At 54.0% G+C, this 16,868-nt stretch overlaps 1 protein-coding gene across 4 annotated transcripts in view; it reads left to right on the top strand.

Moving 5' to 3' along the window:
• The window catches only part of NEURL1 (neuralized E3 ubiquitin protein ligase 1), a 75,666-nt gene that overhangs the window by 54,357 nt on the left and 4,441 nt on the right, over positions 1-16,868 (top strand). For all 4 annotated transcript variants that reach the window (XM_006067741.4, XM_044935075.2, XM_006067742.4 and 1 more), the window contains exons 2-4: positions 612-853; positions 1,277-1,598; positions 15,168-15,857. In XM_006067741.4, coding sequence (XP_006067803.3) covers positions 612-853; positions 1,277-1,598; positions 15,168-15,857 — 1,254 coding nt within the window. The remainder of the gene's footprint in view (positions 1-611; positions 854-1,276; positions 1,599-15,167; positions 15,858-16,868) is intronic.

A 16,868-nucleotide genomic window follows, 5' to 3' on the forward strand; every position in this document is an offset into this window, starting at 1 on the left:
GGTGGAGGTTGAAAATAAATGGTCATAAATACCAATGAGGAGCAGTAGATGTTAACTTGTGGTTGTGGGTGACACATGAGGGTAGATGATGGTGGTGGGAGGTGATGGGTGAAGGGTAGAGGTAGCTGGTGGTGGTGGAGGTGATGGGTAAAGGGTGGAGGTAGCTGGTGGTGGTGGGAGGGGAAGGGTGGAGGTAGCTGGTGGTGGTGGGAGGTGATGGGTGAAGGGTGGGAGTAAATGGTGGGAGGTGATGGGTAGAAGGTGGGGGTAGCTGGTGGTGGTGAGAGGTGATGGGTGAAAGGTGGGAGTATATGATGGTGGGAGATGATGGTGGGAGGTGGGTGGAGGGTTGGAGTAGATGGTGGTGGTGAGAGGTGACAGGTGAAGGGTGGGCATAGATGGTGGTGGATAAAAAACAGTGGTAGGTGGTGGAGTGGGAAATACAGTGGATGGTATCAGGAGAAGGAGAGTGGCAAGAGGGGGCAGTGGTGGTGGAAGTCCTGGGCAGTGGTGATTTCTCTTATACCCCAGGCCTCTGCCCTTCCCTAGGGGACCTTGGTCCAGCTCTTGGACTGTCAGATCCTCTAACGCTGTGGCTCCTGCCTTTGCAGACTCCACTGGGGGCCCCTGCCCCGTCACCGCTCACCGACGCCACCACAAGCAGAAGCACTGCCCGCCGGTGCTGCCCGGCGGGGGGCTCCCGGCCACGCCGCTGCTCTTCCACCCCCACACCAAGGGCTCCCAGATCCTCATGGACCTCAGCCACAAGGCCGTCAAGAGGCAGGCCAGCTTCTGCAACGCCATCACCTTCAGTAACCGCCCGGTCCTCGTCTATGAGCAAGTCAGGCTGAAGGTGGGGCCTGTCTCGCTGCTCCTGTGGCTGCACGGCCTGGGGCCCCTGGACTTCCCCACTTCTGCTTGTGGCCATCACCCCCCTTGCCCCTTCTCTTTCGTCTCTGCTGCCACTTCAGCTCTTCCTAATCTCTCTCTCTCCTTACTCTTTTCTTAACCTTCCCTGTGTGACAAGGAAGTAGAAAGGGGAGTGGCCATGGGGAGGTGATGGGAGAATGATGAGGGTAGTTGGTGGGGGGAGGTGAGGGTTCCTGGGGGAAGGAGAGGAGCCCCAGTTGTGGGTGAGCTGGGCAGGGTTACGTCCCATGGGAGTCTGCCTGGGGGTGGTCTGCAGAGGAGGGTACCGTCCCTTCCCCTTGGCCTTGCTGACGGCTGGGGCGGGGAGGCTGGGCTGGGGGTCTGAGGCCACGCCTCTGCCCCCCAGATCACCAAGAAGCAGTGCTGCTGGAGCGGGGCCCTGCGGCTGGGCTTCACGAGCAAGGACCCGTCCCGCATCCACCCCGACTCGCTGCCCAAGTACGCCTGCCCCGACCTGGTGTCCCAGAGCGGCTTCTGGGCCAAGGCGCTGCCTGAGGAGTTTGCCAACGAGGGCAACATCATCGCCTTCTGGGTGGACAAGAAGGGCCGTGTCTTCTACCGCATCAATGACTCGGCCGCCATGCTCTTCTTCAACGGGGTCCGCACGGCCGACCCACTCTGGGCCCTGGTGGATGTCTACGGCCTCACTCGAGGCGTCCAGCTGCTGGGTGAGTGCCTTCTCCCTCCGGCCCCTCAGACGCAGGGCACACCTCCAGGGGCTGTGGTCAGACTGGTTCCATCAGGCATGGGGCCACCCCTCACACTGGCATCAGTCCTGGGGCCGAGTGGGAGCCTTGGAACTGCAGAGCATCCCTGCCTTCTGGCCCGCAGCTGTGGCCGTTGGAGCTTGGTGAGGTTTCTGCTCTCTGTGGCCCCACAGGCTGTGCCTTTGAGCTTCATAATCATATATGGCTGCCTCGAAGACACCCCCCCGCCCCGATCCAGGAAGTAATTAATGTTAAGCATCATAACTACTACAGTTTACAGAGTACTTACTGTGTGCCAGGCACTTTGTTAGTGCCATTCTGGTAACAGCCCTGGGAGGCCGACCCCATCGCTGGGCCCATGGAGGTGAGTCTCAAGCTCAGGGAGGTTGTCTTCATCCCTAGGAAGTGCTACAGGTGAGCTGTAGAACCAGCACTCTGTCCCAAGTGAGCCCTGGCCCTGGGCTCTGCAGCCTTCCAGCAGGTCCAACCCCACCTTAGTGCTTTTTGCATGGATGGGGGTGGAAGGGGTAGTGGGGGAGAGCAGAAGGCACCTGGGGGGCCAAGACTCTTCTGGCTGCTCCCGGGCCCCCAGTGTGACTAAGGCTTCAGGGCAGTGAGAAGGCAGGCATCCTGTGGGCGGTCCAGGAGGAGGAGCATTAGAGGCTATCCTGGGGTTGCTAAAGTACCAGGCTTCCTGGCGAGGGCACATGCAGACCTCCAAATGCCAGGGCTGGAAGGGGCCTCCGAGTCTTAGACTTCCTTGAGTCTCACAGCAAGTTGGTGGCTGAGGACTGAGAATCCAGGTCACTGGACTCCCATTGGACTTGAGTGTGTGCTGGCAAGCATGTGTGCGTGTGCCTGTGTGCACAGACTGGGCACAGGCCAACCCAGGAGGAGCCTGGAAGAACCTCAGCTTTCCCATCTGTACAATGGGTCAGTAGGAAGATGAAACCCAATTAAAGAGGCTGTGAGTAATGTGTCCAGCCTAGTCCTGGGTACCAAGTCAATGCTCAGCCAACACTTGCTCTTGTCACCTCCCCTCCCTTCCCCATCTCTCTGCCTGCAGAGAAAGCTGCCATGGAGGTGGTGGGAAAATGTGGTTTTTTTTTTGTCCTTTCTGACTTCAGAGCCTAGAAACTGAAGCGTTTCTTTTCTAGTCAGTTTATGGGGGGGGCGGCGGGGAAAGATGATGAAAGTAAAAACAAATGAGTAAACCCTTCTGTGAGAGGGAGGGATCCATGCCTTACCCACCGGGTTCCTCTCCAGAGTGGAATCTTGGGTCTGGTGTGTGGAGCATGCTGAGGATATTTGCAGAGTGAGGAGGGGAAAGTGGGGGATAGATGGTGACTTGTTAGATGAAGGAAAGGGTTGAGGGGTGGCTGAGGGAGACCCAGCCCTGCTCAGAGACAGCCCCAGGCTCACTGGGAGACAAAGCGAACACAACTCCAGACACGATCCAGGCAGAGCCCAAGCGAGGACAGTAAATCGCTGGATGCTGTGGTCGCAGGATCTCGTCTGTCTGCCGAGATGGTTCCTTCCAGTTACCTTATTCACCCTTTCAGCCCCTGGCCCTGGAGGGAGTGATTATTATCCCCATTTGGCAGGGAGAAAATTGAGGGCTATGGAAGGCCTGGCTTGCGTGTGTAGGGATGTGGCAGAGCGGAGACTTGAACTGGGTATTCTGGTGCCCAAAGCAGTACATTTCACATTACCCACTGGGGGGTTTCGGCAGGAAGTCAGCGGAGGATGAAATTAGTGAGGACAGGTGGAGTCCAGGAGGGCTTCTTGGTGGAGGAGGCCTAGGCTGGGCCTACAGCTCTGCAAGGGTGAGGACAAAACGGACACACCAGGTGAGATGAGGCTTCCTAATCTGCAGGGCTGACGGAGAGGCCTGAAGAGCGATCCTGAAGGGCCGCACCCAGGGCAGAGCCCAGGCACTGACCTGGCCTCTTTGACTATAAATAGGTTTTCACTCAGTAATTTCACTTGCATTTGAATTTCCCGTCAGGCTCCTTTCTGTACACCCTGTAAGGCCAAAGCCCTAGCTGATTCCCGTCACAGCTGTAAATCACCATAATCCCTGGGCATTTTTAAACACTGATTATAGCCCCTAAAATGAATTAGCAGATTAAAATATGTCCTCATTTTGTTCTTCCTAAATTGATTTTTTTGTTAAAAAAAAAGAGAGAGAGTGAAAGAGACCCATCCAGGTTATCTTCGGAGGTGGGCCTGCTGCTCTGTGCCTGTATCCCACACCCCTGCCCCCGGGACATGCCCACTGCCCCGTGTGGTCTCAGGGTCTCCTTCCCTCCCTCCCTGCCCTCTTCCCTCTGCTCCTATCTGCCCATTTCCCCCTCCCTCCTCTCTGCCACGTCACTGCACCCGTGTCTTTCTGGGCCCCCTCCCTCCACCTAGATCCCCCTGGCTCCTCTGCTTCCCCTTGTCTCCCTCCTCCGCTGAGTTTCTTCTCTGAAGAAGTCACTCTCTGTCTTGGTGGCTCTGAGGACGAGCCTATCTTTCCTGTGTCTCATCTTTATCCCCTAGATCAGTGTCTCATCTTTAGAGATTACCTGCCAGCTCTATCTCCCTGCCCCTACCTGTCTGGAACCTGAGGCAAAGCCCTTTGAACCCCACCTGGCCAGTGTCTGCTCCTCAGACTAGAGACATCCTGGGGTCCGGGGCACATAGTAGGCCTGCAAGTCAGGCCGTGGGCAGATTGGCCATCTTCCCCAAAAGGGTGGAGGCAAGGGCTGGTGTCTTTCCCTGGTTGACACCTCCAAGTGGGGGCCCCATCCCCACCCCCCGCAGCCCTAAACATCACCTGGGCTCCCCGCTGCCCAGGCCATGGCCCCAGCAGAGCTGCTTCAGGTCTTCCAGGCTCCCTGTTACGCTGGAGTTCACAGCAGATCACCCTCTTCCCTCCGGGTGCCCTGGCCCAAGCCCTGGCTGGTATCTCCAAGAATAACAGCTTCCTACCTCCTGGAAGAAGGACCTGCCAGCAACTAAATAAACACAAGTTTTATGGGTGATTAATACTTGGAGAGATAAGTTCCTAAACCAGTTTTCAAGGTCTCCCTGCTCCTCTCAGAAATGTTGACTCAGGAAGAGTAGCTGTGGGTCCTGGCCAAAAGCTGGTGAGCCCAGATTCCACTTATAGGGTGCTCCTGCAGCCTAGGTGCTCTGCAGTGGTTAGAGGGGACACTAGAACTGGAAACCCAGCCCCTCACCTGAAAGAGTTTTTACACTGGGGGACATACCATATGACTGCTCTGAAGTGACCTAAATCCAATACTGCATAAAAGTGTGGCTGAAGAATAAAACTATGGGGGTGCAGCTGGGGAGCAATCCAGAAGGACTTCCTGTAGGAGGTGAGTTTTAAGTCAGGAACCAGAGGAGGTGGGAAGAATGGACCTGTTGAGGAGGAACAGTGTAGGCCAGACAGGAGGGGTGTGCATGTGCACAGAGATGGGGAACTGGCAGTCAGTTGGGGAACAGATCCTTCAGGGAAGGGGGTTAGGAGGGGAGGTTGTGGATGGCTTGTGGACTTGAGGAGAGTGGGTGTGCACAGGTGTGGATATGTGTGTGTATCACAGGGGAGACTCAGCAAGAGAGTTGAGTTTCCAGCAGTTCTTACTGTCAAGTTTTTCAGTAAGAGGAAATGTGGCCCAGAGATGGGAAGGGGCCTACCCCAATTGTCCCGACTAGTCAGAAGCTAGGCTGGGCCCACAATTCAGACCTTCCAGCTGATCTGGGCCCAAGGTCAGTGTGAGAAGACTTATTGCTCACTCACGATGTGTGTGGCTGAGCCTAGGAGGCTGTTAAGAGGCCATGGGCATGGGGGGACTCCCAAGGACTCATGATGTCATTTCAGGTCTTGGAAAAAGACCCCATCTGCCTACTGAGGAGAAGGATGTTTGGAGACTCTCAGGGTCGCTTTCTGGGGGCCAGGCTGCTGCTGTGCCAGTTTCTGGGGCGGTAGGCCAGCCTGGCTGCCCAGCAGTGAGAGGCCTGGACCTGTCTATAGATAAGGCCAGGGGTCGGATCCTTATTCTGGCTGTGCCCAGCTTGTGGTACAGAGCGTGAGGCATCCCGGCCAGTTGAGGACCACACTGCCATCTGGGGCTTCCGCTTCCCAGGCTAAACTAATATTTACCTTCAGCTGTGGCTGCCAGGGGCTGGGAGGCAAATATTAGCTTAAGGGACCCAAGCCAAGCCCTCGGGATGAAGAGATGAGGATGCTGATCATGGTGTCTTTCCCTTTGATGGTTTTCGTTTCATCTTAGTTAAAAAAAAAAATCTTGCTGTTCCTTCTGCTTCACACTCTTCCAGTGCTTCTTCTTTACTCACCTCAAATTCTGCCAATTATATCAAGGCCCCGTACCAAACCCTCCCCTCCACTAGGAAGCCTCCCCTGACTACTCTGTTCTTCCTGACTCTCCCTCTTCCTGAAGCGAGTGGAGGTCTACTCCACAACAGGGGTTCTGTATCATGTGCTTGTCCTGCTCTTTAAGAATACAGTAAAGATCTTCTTTGATTACATTTTAAAGAAAGTTATTATTGTGCCTATTTTGCAGGTAAGGAAACCGAGGCTCAGAGAAGTCTGACAACTTGTCCGTGGTCACACCGCTTAGTAGAGCTGGCACTTGAGCTCAGAAGTGTGGGCTACAGTACTCCCCAGGCTCTGTAAACAGGAATCTCTCTGGTCTCCCCATTATGTCTAGATGCCCCCCAAGGGTGGGGATTTGGGCCCCCTATGTCTTCCAGAATAGAGCTTACACGAGCTCAAGGCATCAGGGATCAGCCACATGTGTTGGACACAGATAGGCCACCAAAGGCCCTGGCAGAGACCAAGAGGGGTGGTGGGTACCCAGCGTCCTGTTTAGTGGTGAGGGTGGGTCTGCCTGCCTTGTAGTTTCCTGAAGTCTTTTGAAGGCCTTGTTTGATCCCATCATTCACAGCGTGCTCTAGTTTTCTACCAGAATGAACCTCCATAAAGTGTAAGCATATGTAATTGCCAATAGCAGGCTGTTTCTAATGTCCAGAAATGGCACTTTTGTGTGTTCCCATCTAGTACCTCTTTGGCCCAAGATACAGTTCTGGAGAACTTGGAGAGGCCTGGTGGCCCCAGGAGGGGAGGAGCTAGGGTCTTGGCGACGAACTGGGGACGAAGCCCTCATTTGAGAAACAGGAGACCCGACTGAATTAAGACTCCACTCGGCTGCTCACTGACTTCGGGCATGTCTCTCAGCATCTCTGTGCCTCGCCCGCCTCTTCTGTTATTTGGACATAATTGTACATGCACCATTTACCTTACAGATAGTCTGTGAGGCTGCCGGATACGTAAAAGTGTTTATACAAGTGGGAAGGGCTGTTGTTTTTAGGTTAAAAAGGAATATCTAATTTAAAAACACCACCAAAGTAGACAATCCCCAACCTGTCCTCTCATTGAGAAGGGGGCAAGTGCCTGTGTCTGGATAAAAGTCAAACCACGCGATCTAAATTATTTCTTGGGATAAGGCCTGTGGTTCTCCAGCTGGGTCCCTTGGAGCACTGGGGTTCCACAGAGGCATCTCTGCGGTGGCTGAGTGGCCAGGCTCTGTGGTCACCTCCTAGACATCAACCAGAGTTTTCTGTTCCTTTGGACGAACGATTCTATTGCTTGGGGAAAAATAAAAGTTTGAGACCCACCAGACCAGATGATTCTGGGGATCTATCCATCTAAGATCCCATGGCTTGAAGATTCTATAAATCTAAAAATCTGTGACTCTCAGGGCTTCTGGAACATTCTGCCCTTTGCTCCATGAGCCTCAGAAGTGTGTTTGTTTTTCCCAACTTTCTCATGGTTGGGTTTATATGGAGAGGGTGGAGGTGGTATGGGTTTATATGGAGAGGGTGGAGGTGGTGTGGGTCTCAGGGCACTTCCCAGAAGGGTGGAGGAACCCTTTGCCCATCCCAGCCATGCACCCGGCTCCTTCCCCTGCCCCATGCCAGCTGCGAACCAGCAGGAGGATGTTTATGGACACAGTTAATGGGTTGGTGCAAACAGGGGCTGGCAGAGGTTCGCCAGTAGGCTGGGCGGCCGCAGGCTGACCCGTGGTTAAAGATTATCCAGTGCTGCGGATGCGAGAATCTAAACAAACAAGACTTGGACTGATGGCTGGCCCGCTTCAAAGGAGCCTCTGCTGCAGCGCCCAGGCCCCACTTACCCCACACTGACTGGCAGCGTGTAGATCTCTGGGCTAGAGCTGCCCGAATGCCCTCCTCCTGGCACCTCCCCCTCCTTTCCCTTCCTTTCTCCTCGCTGGTTTTGCTCACACTTTTCTCCCCAGGCATCTGCTAATGCAGTTTTCCCACCCGAGTGCCTCTTGCTTCTGTCAGTCCAAATGCTCTTGTCCTTCAGGGCCTGGGTCAAATCTTGTTTCTTCTGAGATGTCATCTCTGACTCACCCTGAAACAGAAGTTGTTAGCCTCAGTTGGACAGCATTATCCTAACAGGGAGATATATTCTAAAGAAGAAAAGGCTCATAATGGGCCCTAGGGAGTGGGTATGGAACACTTGCATCTATGAAAGGAGTTTTTTTCTAACAGTCACAGGTGTCCAAAGATAGGGAATAGATGGCCTTGAGAAGTGGTGAGCTTCTTGTCCCCAGGGGCATTCTAGCCAAGGCTGGGTGAGAACTTGGCAGAGATAAACAGATTTCCTTCTTCTCCTCTAAGGTCTTATCTAACCTGATATACTGAGAATTTTCATGACTCCAAGCTTCAAGTCTCCCAAGGGCTCCTGGCTCCACAGGGCCTGGGTCCTGGCTGTCTCTCCTTAAGCCCTGTCCAGGGCTGGGCACACAGGGCTCAATGGGTGGGTATGCTGGGTGCCTTCCCTAAGAGGGGAAGCCCAGGCCTCCTTGCACTTTGCAGGGCCTGGCTCTTTCTGCCCTGGCCCAGCGGATCTGCCAAGCCAGCACCAGGTGCCAGACGAGGCAGGAGCTGAAGATGGACAAGTTCTTTCTTGCAAAAGGGGCCACAAGAGGGGAGCCAGCTTTGCAGCTTCTCCTGTGGCCCTGTGCCGCCTCTCCACCATAAACAACTCTCAAGTAGGCAGCCGCGTGTCCCAGGCCCGGATTAAATAGCTCGTTGCTTCAAACATGGGGTCATCCACTGATGGAGGGTGCAGGCTGGCCGTCGGTGCCCCAGGGCGCAGTCCTGGGCTGAGGTGGGGCCATGGTGTTCTCCCCTAGCTTTGGGAGCCTGGCCCCTTCCCTGACCCCCGACTTGATGTGCACTCATTCTGCCAGGACCTTTGTTGTCCCCTCTGTAGAGGGTGCCCTGACCCACTCCTCTAGCTCAGGTTTCATCTATTTCAGGGCCTCGCGCAGACGGGCACACTGATGGGATGGTTATTTTGGAGCTTGCTGGCAGCTTGCAGCTGCTCCTGACCCCAGGAGTGGAGGGGATGGGAGAGGAGACATGCTTGGGCTGGGCAGTGGCCCCAGGGGTTCTGTTTTTAGCTGGTTCCCAGTACCTCTTGTCCCTCCTCTCCCAACTCCTGTGATATTTCAAGCAAGGTCAAAGGAGTCACTTTCTTGCCCCTTCTCTTTCTTTTCCCACTGTTTCTCCTTCTTTCTCTTCCTTTGTCTCTAATCTCCACTTGAAGCTTCTCCTTCCTGGTCTTTAGTCAGTGAAGTCATTCAGCAATTCTATCCCGGGTGCTTATCATAACTGATGCGAAGTCCTAGGTTCAAAGAGTTAGTCGCCTGGGTGCAGTAGGACCTGACTTTGACAAACTCAACCTGAGCAAATGCTAATAACAGAAGTTATCAAGTATCTAGGTGCCGGGGGCTTCACACTCTACCTCTGGTCCCTTCAACAATATCGCAAAGCAGGTATTATTACCCCTGATCTCTAGGTGAGTGATCTGGGACTGGAGGAAAGTGGTTCACCCACAGGCCACCAGCCAAGTGTCGGGTCAGACATTTAAACCCAGGCCTGTGTCACTCCAGGGCCCACTCATATCCTTCTGAGCCAGGCAGCATGGAGACAGTAGCAGTGGCGCATGGTGCCCTCGTGATCGTCTTGTGCCAGGCACTCTAGTGCTTCATCCCACTGCACCTTCTTCACAGCATCCCTTCCAAACGGGAGTTCAGATTTCATACTAATAAGGAAATGCTGATTTCACCACTATAGAAGAGAGGCCCAGAGGGCTTAAGCTGTTTATCCAAGGTCATACAGCCAGGAAATGACAGAGCTCAGATGGGAACCCAAACGGATGACTTCAGAGTCTTGCACTGGACTGTGTTCCTATCTTGCCTACCAGTATATGGATTTTGGTTACAAAAAATCCTAAAACACTCTCAGGTTGCATTACAAGAAGTTGAGAGTACTTATTAGGAGAGGTGTGATGGCCACACTGAGTCAAGCTGGTGAGAGTGTACCTGAGTGTATCTGAGAGTGTACTGAGTCTGGAGCTGTTCATTGTCTAAGAGGTGGGAAGGTGTGTGTGGAGTCTGAGTATTCCCTGAGGAGAGCTGTCTTCAGTGTGGGGCTGATAGGCAGCCCCAGAGATAGTAGGTATAAATACAGGAAGGTTATAACCAAACGCACCCTGGAAAGTAGACTGTATAAAGAGCAGCTCATGAGCTGACAGACAGTATTGGGTGTGTTTATATGTACACGTATGTGGGTAGCGATCATTTTATTTAGGTTGATTCACAGTCTACTCATTTTTAGTATCTAGTACTTTCGTACAAAAATAGCAATTAATTTGTAAACACTGCTGCTGCTGCTGCTAAGTCGCTTCAGTCGTGTCCGACTCTGTGCGACCCCACAGACAGCAGCCCACCAGGCTCCCCCGTCCCTGGGATTCTCCAGGCAAGAACACTGGAGTGGGTTGCCATTTCCTTCTCCAATGCATGAAAGTGAAAAGTGAAAGTGAAGTTGCTCAGTCATGCCTGACTCTTAGCGACCCCATGGACTGCAGCCTTCCAGGCTCCTCCTTTCATGGGATTTTCCAGGCAAGAGTACTGGAGTAGGTTGCCATGCCTTCTCCGTTGTAAACACTACCAGAATATTATCTAGCTGGTTTGTAATTTTTTAAGAGTGTTATTTTGTGTTTGTTGTGGTGGTGGTAGTGGCTCTTGTGTTCATTTTAAGTGTAGATCTGTAAATACAATTGCAGGATTTAAAGCTTTAGCATGACATCTTGTGTACATGAGAGGAGGGATTTGAAGGAAGATGCCTTGCAGAGTGAGTTGGGTGGCAATTGTAAGGTTAAGGGAATTTATTTTCCTATGGGGTACGTGATAATGTCAAAAGGAAGCATTTCTCCTAAACTTGGGAATAGGCAAACTACTAATCGGTGTAGCTTTGCATAGTATACTAGTCTAAAAAAGACAATAGGTAATATAATGAAAAAAAAAAAAGCTTTTATGCTGGATTTTGTACGGTTTGTTGTAGGGTAACCTGTGATCTTACCACTCAAATGAAGGTAATTTGAATAAATTTTGTGTGGTACAGGATCAATGAACTAATTTTTCCTTAGAGTTCAACAAACAAACAAAAAAGCAACTAGGGAGGTAGATTTCAGTTTAAGAGAAGGAAACATTTTCTTAAAGACAGAGTAGCTCAGCAATGGCCTGAGTTGTCTGGGAGGGAGTGGGCATATTCAGGCAGAAGAGGACTCCCATGAGGGCAGAGCGCAGGAGAGCGTACATCCAGCCCCATTCAGGAGTCTATTTTGAGGGTCTGCCTAGCTCCATGGGCTCTGGCCTGATTGTCCTGAGTGTGGAGGTCGTGTGGGGTGGAGAGGGCAGCGTGGGGTGTGTATATGTGTGGCCCCCATGACAGCCTTGTTCATATAAACCCTGGCTGGCATCTCTGAGCCACTTCTTTCCTCCTTACCCTGCTTCTCCATCCCTTCTCTTCTCTGTCCCCAACCCTCTGGAGTCCCCAAGGGCCAGTCCCTGGAATCCTTGAGGGGTCAGGGGAGCAGGGCTGTTCCCTGGGGTCCAGGTCGCTCCTGGGGTCCACAGCGCTCCTCAGCCCCCTGCTATGCCTCCCATGTCTTGCCCTCCTCGCCTCTGCCTCTCCGCAGCCCCCTGCTATGCCTCCCATGTCTTGCCCTCCTCGCCTCTGCCTCTCCGCAGCCCCCTGCTATGCCTCCCATGTCTTGCCGTCCTCGCCTCTGCCTCTCCGCAGCCCCCTGCTATGTCTCCCATGTCTTGCCGTCCTCGCCTCTGCCTCTCCGCAGCCCCCTGCTATGCCTCCCATGTCTTGCCCTCCTCGCCTCTGCCTCTCCGCAGCCCCCTGCTATGCCTCCCATGTCTTGCCCTCCTCGCCTCTGCCTCTCCGCAGCCCCCTGCTATGCCTCCCATGTCTTGCCCTCCTCGCCTCTGCCTCTCCGCAGCCCCCTGCTATGCCTCCCATGTCTTGCCCTCCTCGCCTCTGCCTCTCCGCAGCCCCCTGCTATGCCTCCCATGTCTTGCCCTCCTCGCCTCTGCCTCTCCGCAGCCCCCTGCTATGCCTCCCATGTCTTGCCCTCCTCGCCTCTGCCTCTCCGCAGCCCCCTGCTATGCCTCCCATGTCTTGCCCTCCTCGCCTCTGCCTCTCCGCAGCCCCCTGCTATTGTCTCCCATGTCTTGCCGTCCTCGCCTCTGCCTCTCCGCAGCCCCCTGCTATGCCTCCCATGTCTTGCCGTCCTCGCCTCTGCCTCTCCGCAGCCCCCTGCTATGCCTCCCATGTCTTGCCCTCCTCGCCTCTGCCTCTCCGCAGCCCCCTGCTATGCCTCCCATGTCTTGCCCTCCTCGCCTCTGCCTCTCCGCAGCCCCCTGCTATGCCTCCCATGTCTTGCCCTCCTCGCCTCTGCCTCTCCGCAGCCCCCTGCTATGCCTCCCATGTCTTGCCCTCCTCGCCTCTGCCTCTCCGCAGCCCCCTGCTATTGTCTCCCATGTCTTGCCGTCCTCGCCTCTGCCTCTCCGCAGCCCCCTGCTATGCCTCCCATGTCTTGCCCTCCTCGCCTCTGCCTCTCCGCAGCCCCCTGCTATTGTCTCCCATGTCTTGCCGTCCTCGCCTCTGCCTCTCCGCAGCCCCCTGCTATTGTCTCCCATGTCTTGCCGTCCTCGCCTCTGCCTCTCCGCAGCCCCCTGCTATGCCTCCCATGTCTTGCCCTCCTCGCCTCTGCCTCTCCGCAGCCCCCTGCTATGCCTCCCATGTCTTGCCCTCCTCGCCTCTGCCTCTCCGCAGCCCCCTGCTATGCCTCCCATGTCTTGCCCTCCTCGCCTCTGCCTCTCCGCAGCCCCCTGCTATGCCTCCCATGTCTTGCCCTCCTCGCCTCTGCCTCTCCGCAGCCCCCTGCTATGCCTCCCATGTCTTGCCCTCCTCGCCTCTGCCTCTCCGCAGCCCCCTGCTATGCCTCCCATGTCTTGCCCTCCTCGCCTCTGCCTCTCCGCAGCCCCCTGCTATTGCCTCCCATGTCTTGCCCTCCTCGCCTCTGCCTCTCCGCAGCCCCCTGCTATGCCTCCCATGTCTTGCCCTCCTCGCCTCTGCCTCTCCGCAGCCCCCTGCTATGCCTCCCATGTCTTGCCCTCCTCGCCTCTGCCTCTCCGCAGCCCCCAGCCTCTCGGCAGCATTGCTGTCACAGAGTCAATTCCCTGGAATAATCACATTTTCCGGTTGGCTCCCTCCTCCTTACCAAACACGATGCTGGGAAATCCCGACCAGCCAGGCCTCGAGAGGCTTCTCCAGAGAAGCAGGAGACTTGTGGGGAGGGCTCAGCACCCTCTCCTTGCTGGGGCCCAAACAATACTGTTCCTGGATGGGGCAGAGGAGCTGGGGGAGAGCAAAGATAGGGAGGCATTAGAGAGCAAACCTAGATTCAGCTGGAGCTGAATTCTGGCTTCACTACCCCTACCAGTCTGTTCCTCCAAGCTTTGCTCCCATGCTGAGCACCCCCGCCATCCTTACTCAGTTCCTGGAGAGAAAGCACAGATTCTCCCTTGGGGAGGCTCAGAGAAAAGCCTCCTGAGAAGGGATTGGTCCATGGTAAGGCCAGCAGTGGCCCCAGCCAAATTTGGGGCCTCCCACGAAAAGGATCCAGTAAACCTATATGGCTTGAAAGTGGAGGGTGTGGGATAAGGAGTTGGGTGGATCACGCTTTAACCCTGGAGCTGCAGCTTGGTTGTCACAGAACATCTCTGAGCTTTATCCGTATAAAGGGAACACCTCTGTGGGATGCTTTAAGGAGGAAATGCAGCAGTAATTCATTGCACCTGATGACTTTTATTACAAATTATAGGACTCCATAAAGCAGACGTAACCAGGCATTAAGAAATTATGGTCTCAGAAACATGGTTATTTGTGTAAAAGGGTATACAGGACACGATAAACAGAAAAATTAGTTTTGAAAAGGAAGTTTGTATAACAGAGTTCTTCACCTGGAGTCCATGGCCATGGGTGCTCTGAAATTATCCACAGAATTTAGGGAGAATGTGCATTTCCCCTAGAAGATAGGTACAAGTTACATTTTCAAAGAGATTTGTTACCTGTAAAAGTTAAAGTTTAAAACTACTGACGTTTATATAGTATGATTCAATTTTTGTATTAAAAAGAAAAATAACTAAAATATATTCAAAAAAGGCTGGAAACTCACACATCTAAATATTAATAGTATTTTCCTCTGGATGGCAGGCTGACAGGAGATTCCCTTTTCTCTTTTAACAAAATACAGTCTGTATTACGTGTATGAATAAAAAGAGAAAGGGTTTGCTTTCCAGTTGTCGGTTTTGAAAGGAGGGCTTGGAAAAATTCACTTAGCGTCTCCATCTCAGCGTCCTTTGGTAGAAACAATATCAAAAGCTAATTTTTGCGATAAGATGAGACAATGTGTGCAGAGAGGTATTCTAGAGGGGAGGGTTCCCTCTGGGCTCCCAGAGGCATAGAATATCAACATGCATTCAGCAAGTGTTTACTGCTTGCTTCTAAGTGCCAGGTGCTATCCTGGCTGCTAGGATAAAGAGCCAGGGCCCAGGAGTTAATTTTTTTTAATCCGACTTTTATAAGTGTACCATTTAGAAGTAATCGTGTTTTTGGTTTTGGTGTCTTTCCTGCCTGATGATCCTTTGCTTAAGCAAATACGTAGTCTGAGGTCCTGCAGAATGTGTGATGTTCTTGTTCAGTGGCTAAGTCGTGTCAGACTCTTTTGAGAACCCACATGGACTGTAGCCCGCCAGGTTCCTCTTCCATGGGGATTCTCCAGGCAAGAATACTGGAGTGGGTTGCCATTTCCTTCCCCAGGGTATCTTTCCATTCCAGGGATCCGACCCAGGGATCCAACCTGTGTCTTGTGCATTGGCAGGCGGATTCTTGACCACTGAGCTACCAGGGAAGCCCCTGTAAAATGTCCGAGCATTTTCTTTGCCGTTAGAAACTAGACGCGTCTTACTAGTGCCGGCTTTAACGACTAGTGGGAGGAGACTCACAGGCGATGGGACCCAGGGCTGTGGCCCGCCTGACGGTCGCCCTGTCCCCCTACCCCCGCAGACAGCGAGCTGGTGCTCCCAGACTGCCTGCGCCCGCGCTCCTTCACCGCCCTCCGGCGGCCGTCGCTGCGGCGCGAGGCCGACGAAGCGCGCCTCTCCGTGAGCCTGTGTGACCTCAACGTGCCGGGCTCTGACGGCGACGAGGGCACGCCAGCTGCCGGCTGCCCCATCCCGCAGAACTCGCTCAACTCGCAGCACAGCCGCGCGCTGCCCCCGCAGCTCGACGGCGACCTGCGCTTCCACGCGCTGCGCGCCGGCGCGCACGTCCGCATCCTGGACGAGCAGACGGTGGCGCGCCTGGAGCACGGGCGCGACGAGCGTGCGCTCGTCTTCACCAGTCGGCCTGTGCGTGTGGCTGAGACTATCTTCGTCAAGGTCACGCGATCTAGTGGCGCGCGGCCCGGCGCGCTGTCCTTAGGTGTCACCACGTGCGACCCTGGCACGCTGAGGCCGGCCGACCTGCCCTTCAGCCCCGAGGCCCTGGTGGACCGCAAGGAGTTCTGGGCCGTGTGCCGCGTGCCCGGGCCCCTGCACAGCGGTGACATCCTCGGCCTTGTGGTCAACGCCGAAGGCGAGCTGCACCTCAGCCACAACGGCGCCGCGGCGGGCATGCAGCTGTGCGTGGACGCCTCACAGCCGCTCTGGATGCTCTTCGGCCTGCACGGGTCCATTACACAGATCCGCATTCTTGGTGAGTGCCCCTGGCCACATGCCCTCCTCCCTCGAGGCGCATCCTGAAGCTGGCGCCTCCAGGCCTAGCATCTCGTCTTCCCTGGAGGCAGGGTCTGTCTGGGTAGGGGGGAACAGCGCCCACCCTGCCCCTTATGGGTTCTAGTCAGAGTCACTCTTTTGATTAGTCCATGGTTCTCAGATTTCACCAGATAAACCCTGGGGAGGGAGGGAAAAGCAGGGAACACTGAGTTTCACGCTCAGAACCGGTTTCACCCACATTCCCATGTACATAAACAACTCTCATACACATTGCCTAGTGGTTGTGGCCATTTAAAAATGGGGGGGGGGGGGGAATTGTTTCCACTAGCAATGAACTTTTTGAGGTTCAGTTTCCATTTATCAAAAAAATGGGAACGAAGACCTCTACCTCTAAGGACGGTTGTGTGTCTAAATAAGATAAAGAGGGTGGTGTGTCAGCGGCCAGGTATCTCTGAAGAGCAGTGCCTGGATTGGGGGCTTTTGGAGAATCCCTGGGCCTTGGAGGAAATGGGGTTGCAGATATCTGGGCCTTTCTGGCTTTGAATGAAGAGTTTGAATGGACTGGGTGACGTGGATTTGTATAAGCCATATTTCGCAGAGTGTTCTGCAGGATGCTGGGCTCAGTCAGTCCCTCAATTGTGTCAAATTCTTAAATCCCACCTCCAGAAATTTTGATTCTGTAGATTTCAAATTAGGTCCTGGGCATCTAAAGTTTTCTTCCTTAGCAAATTTGGTCAGACAAGTTTGGAGACCCCTGGGCCTCACAGCCCCTAACCTAGACCTCACCCCAGGAGACTTCATAGACATGATAAAGTGTGTATGTGAGTAAGCATGAGTAACACTGTAAGACTGGCATACCATGTCTAGGCACATGTGAGCAAATGCATGGGTATTTGTGTATGCAGTGCTGTTGGTAATTGTGAGTGTATGAGAGTTTTGTGAAATCAGGTAAAATCAGTGGAGACTTCCTCCTCTGGAAAAAGACCAAATG

This window comes from Bubalus bubalis, chromosome 23 (genome assembly GCF_019923935.1).
Source record: "Bubalus bubalis isolate 160015118507 breed Murrah chromosome 23, NDDB_SH_1, whole genome shotgun sequence".
NCBI lineage: Eukaryota > Metazoa > Chordata > Mammalia > Artiodactyla > Bovidae > Bubalus > Bubalus bubalis.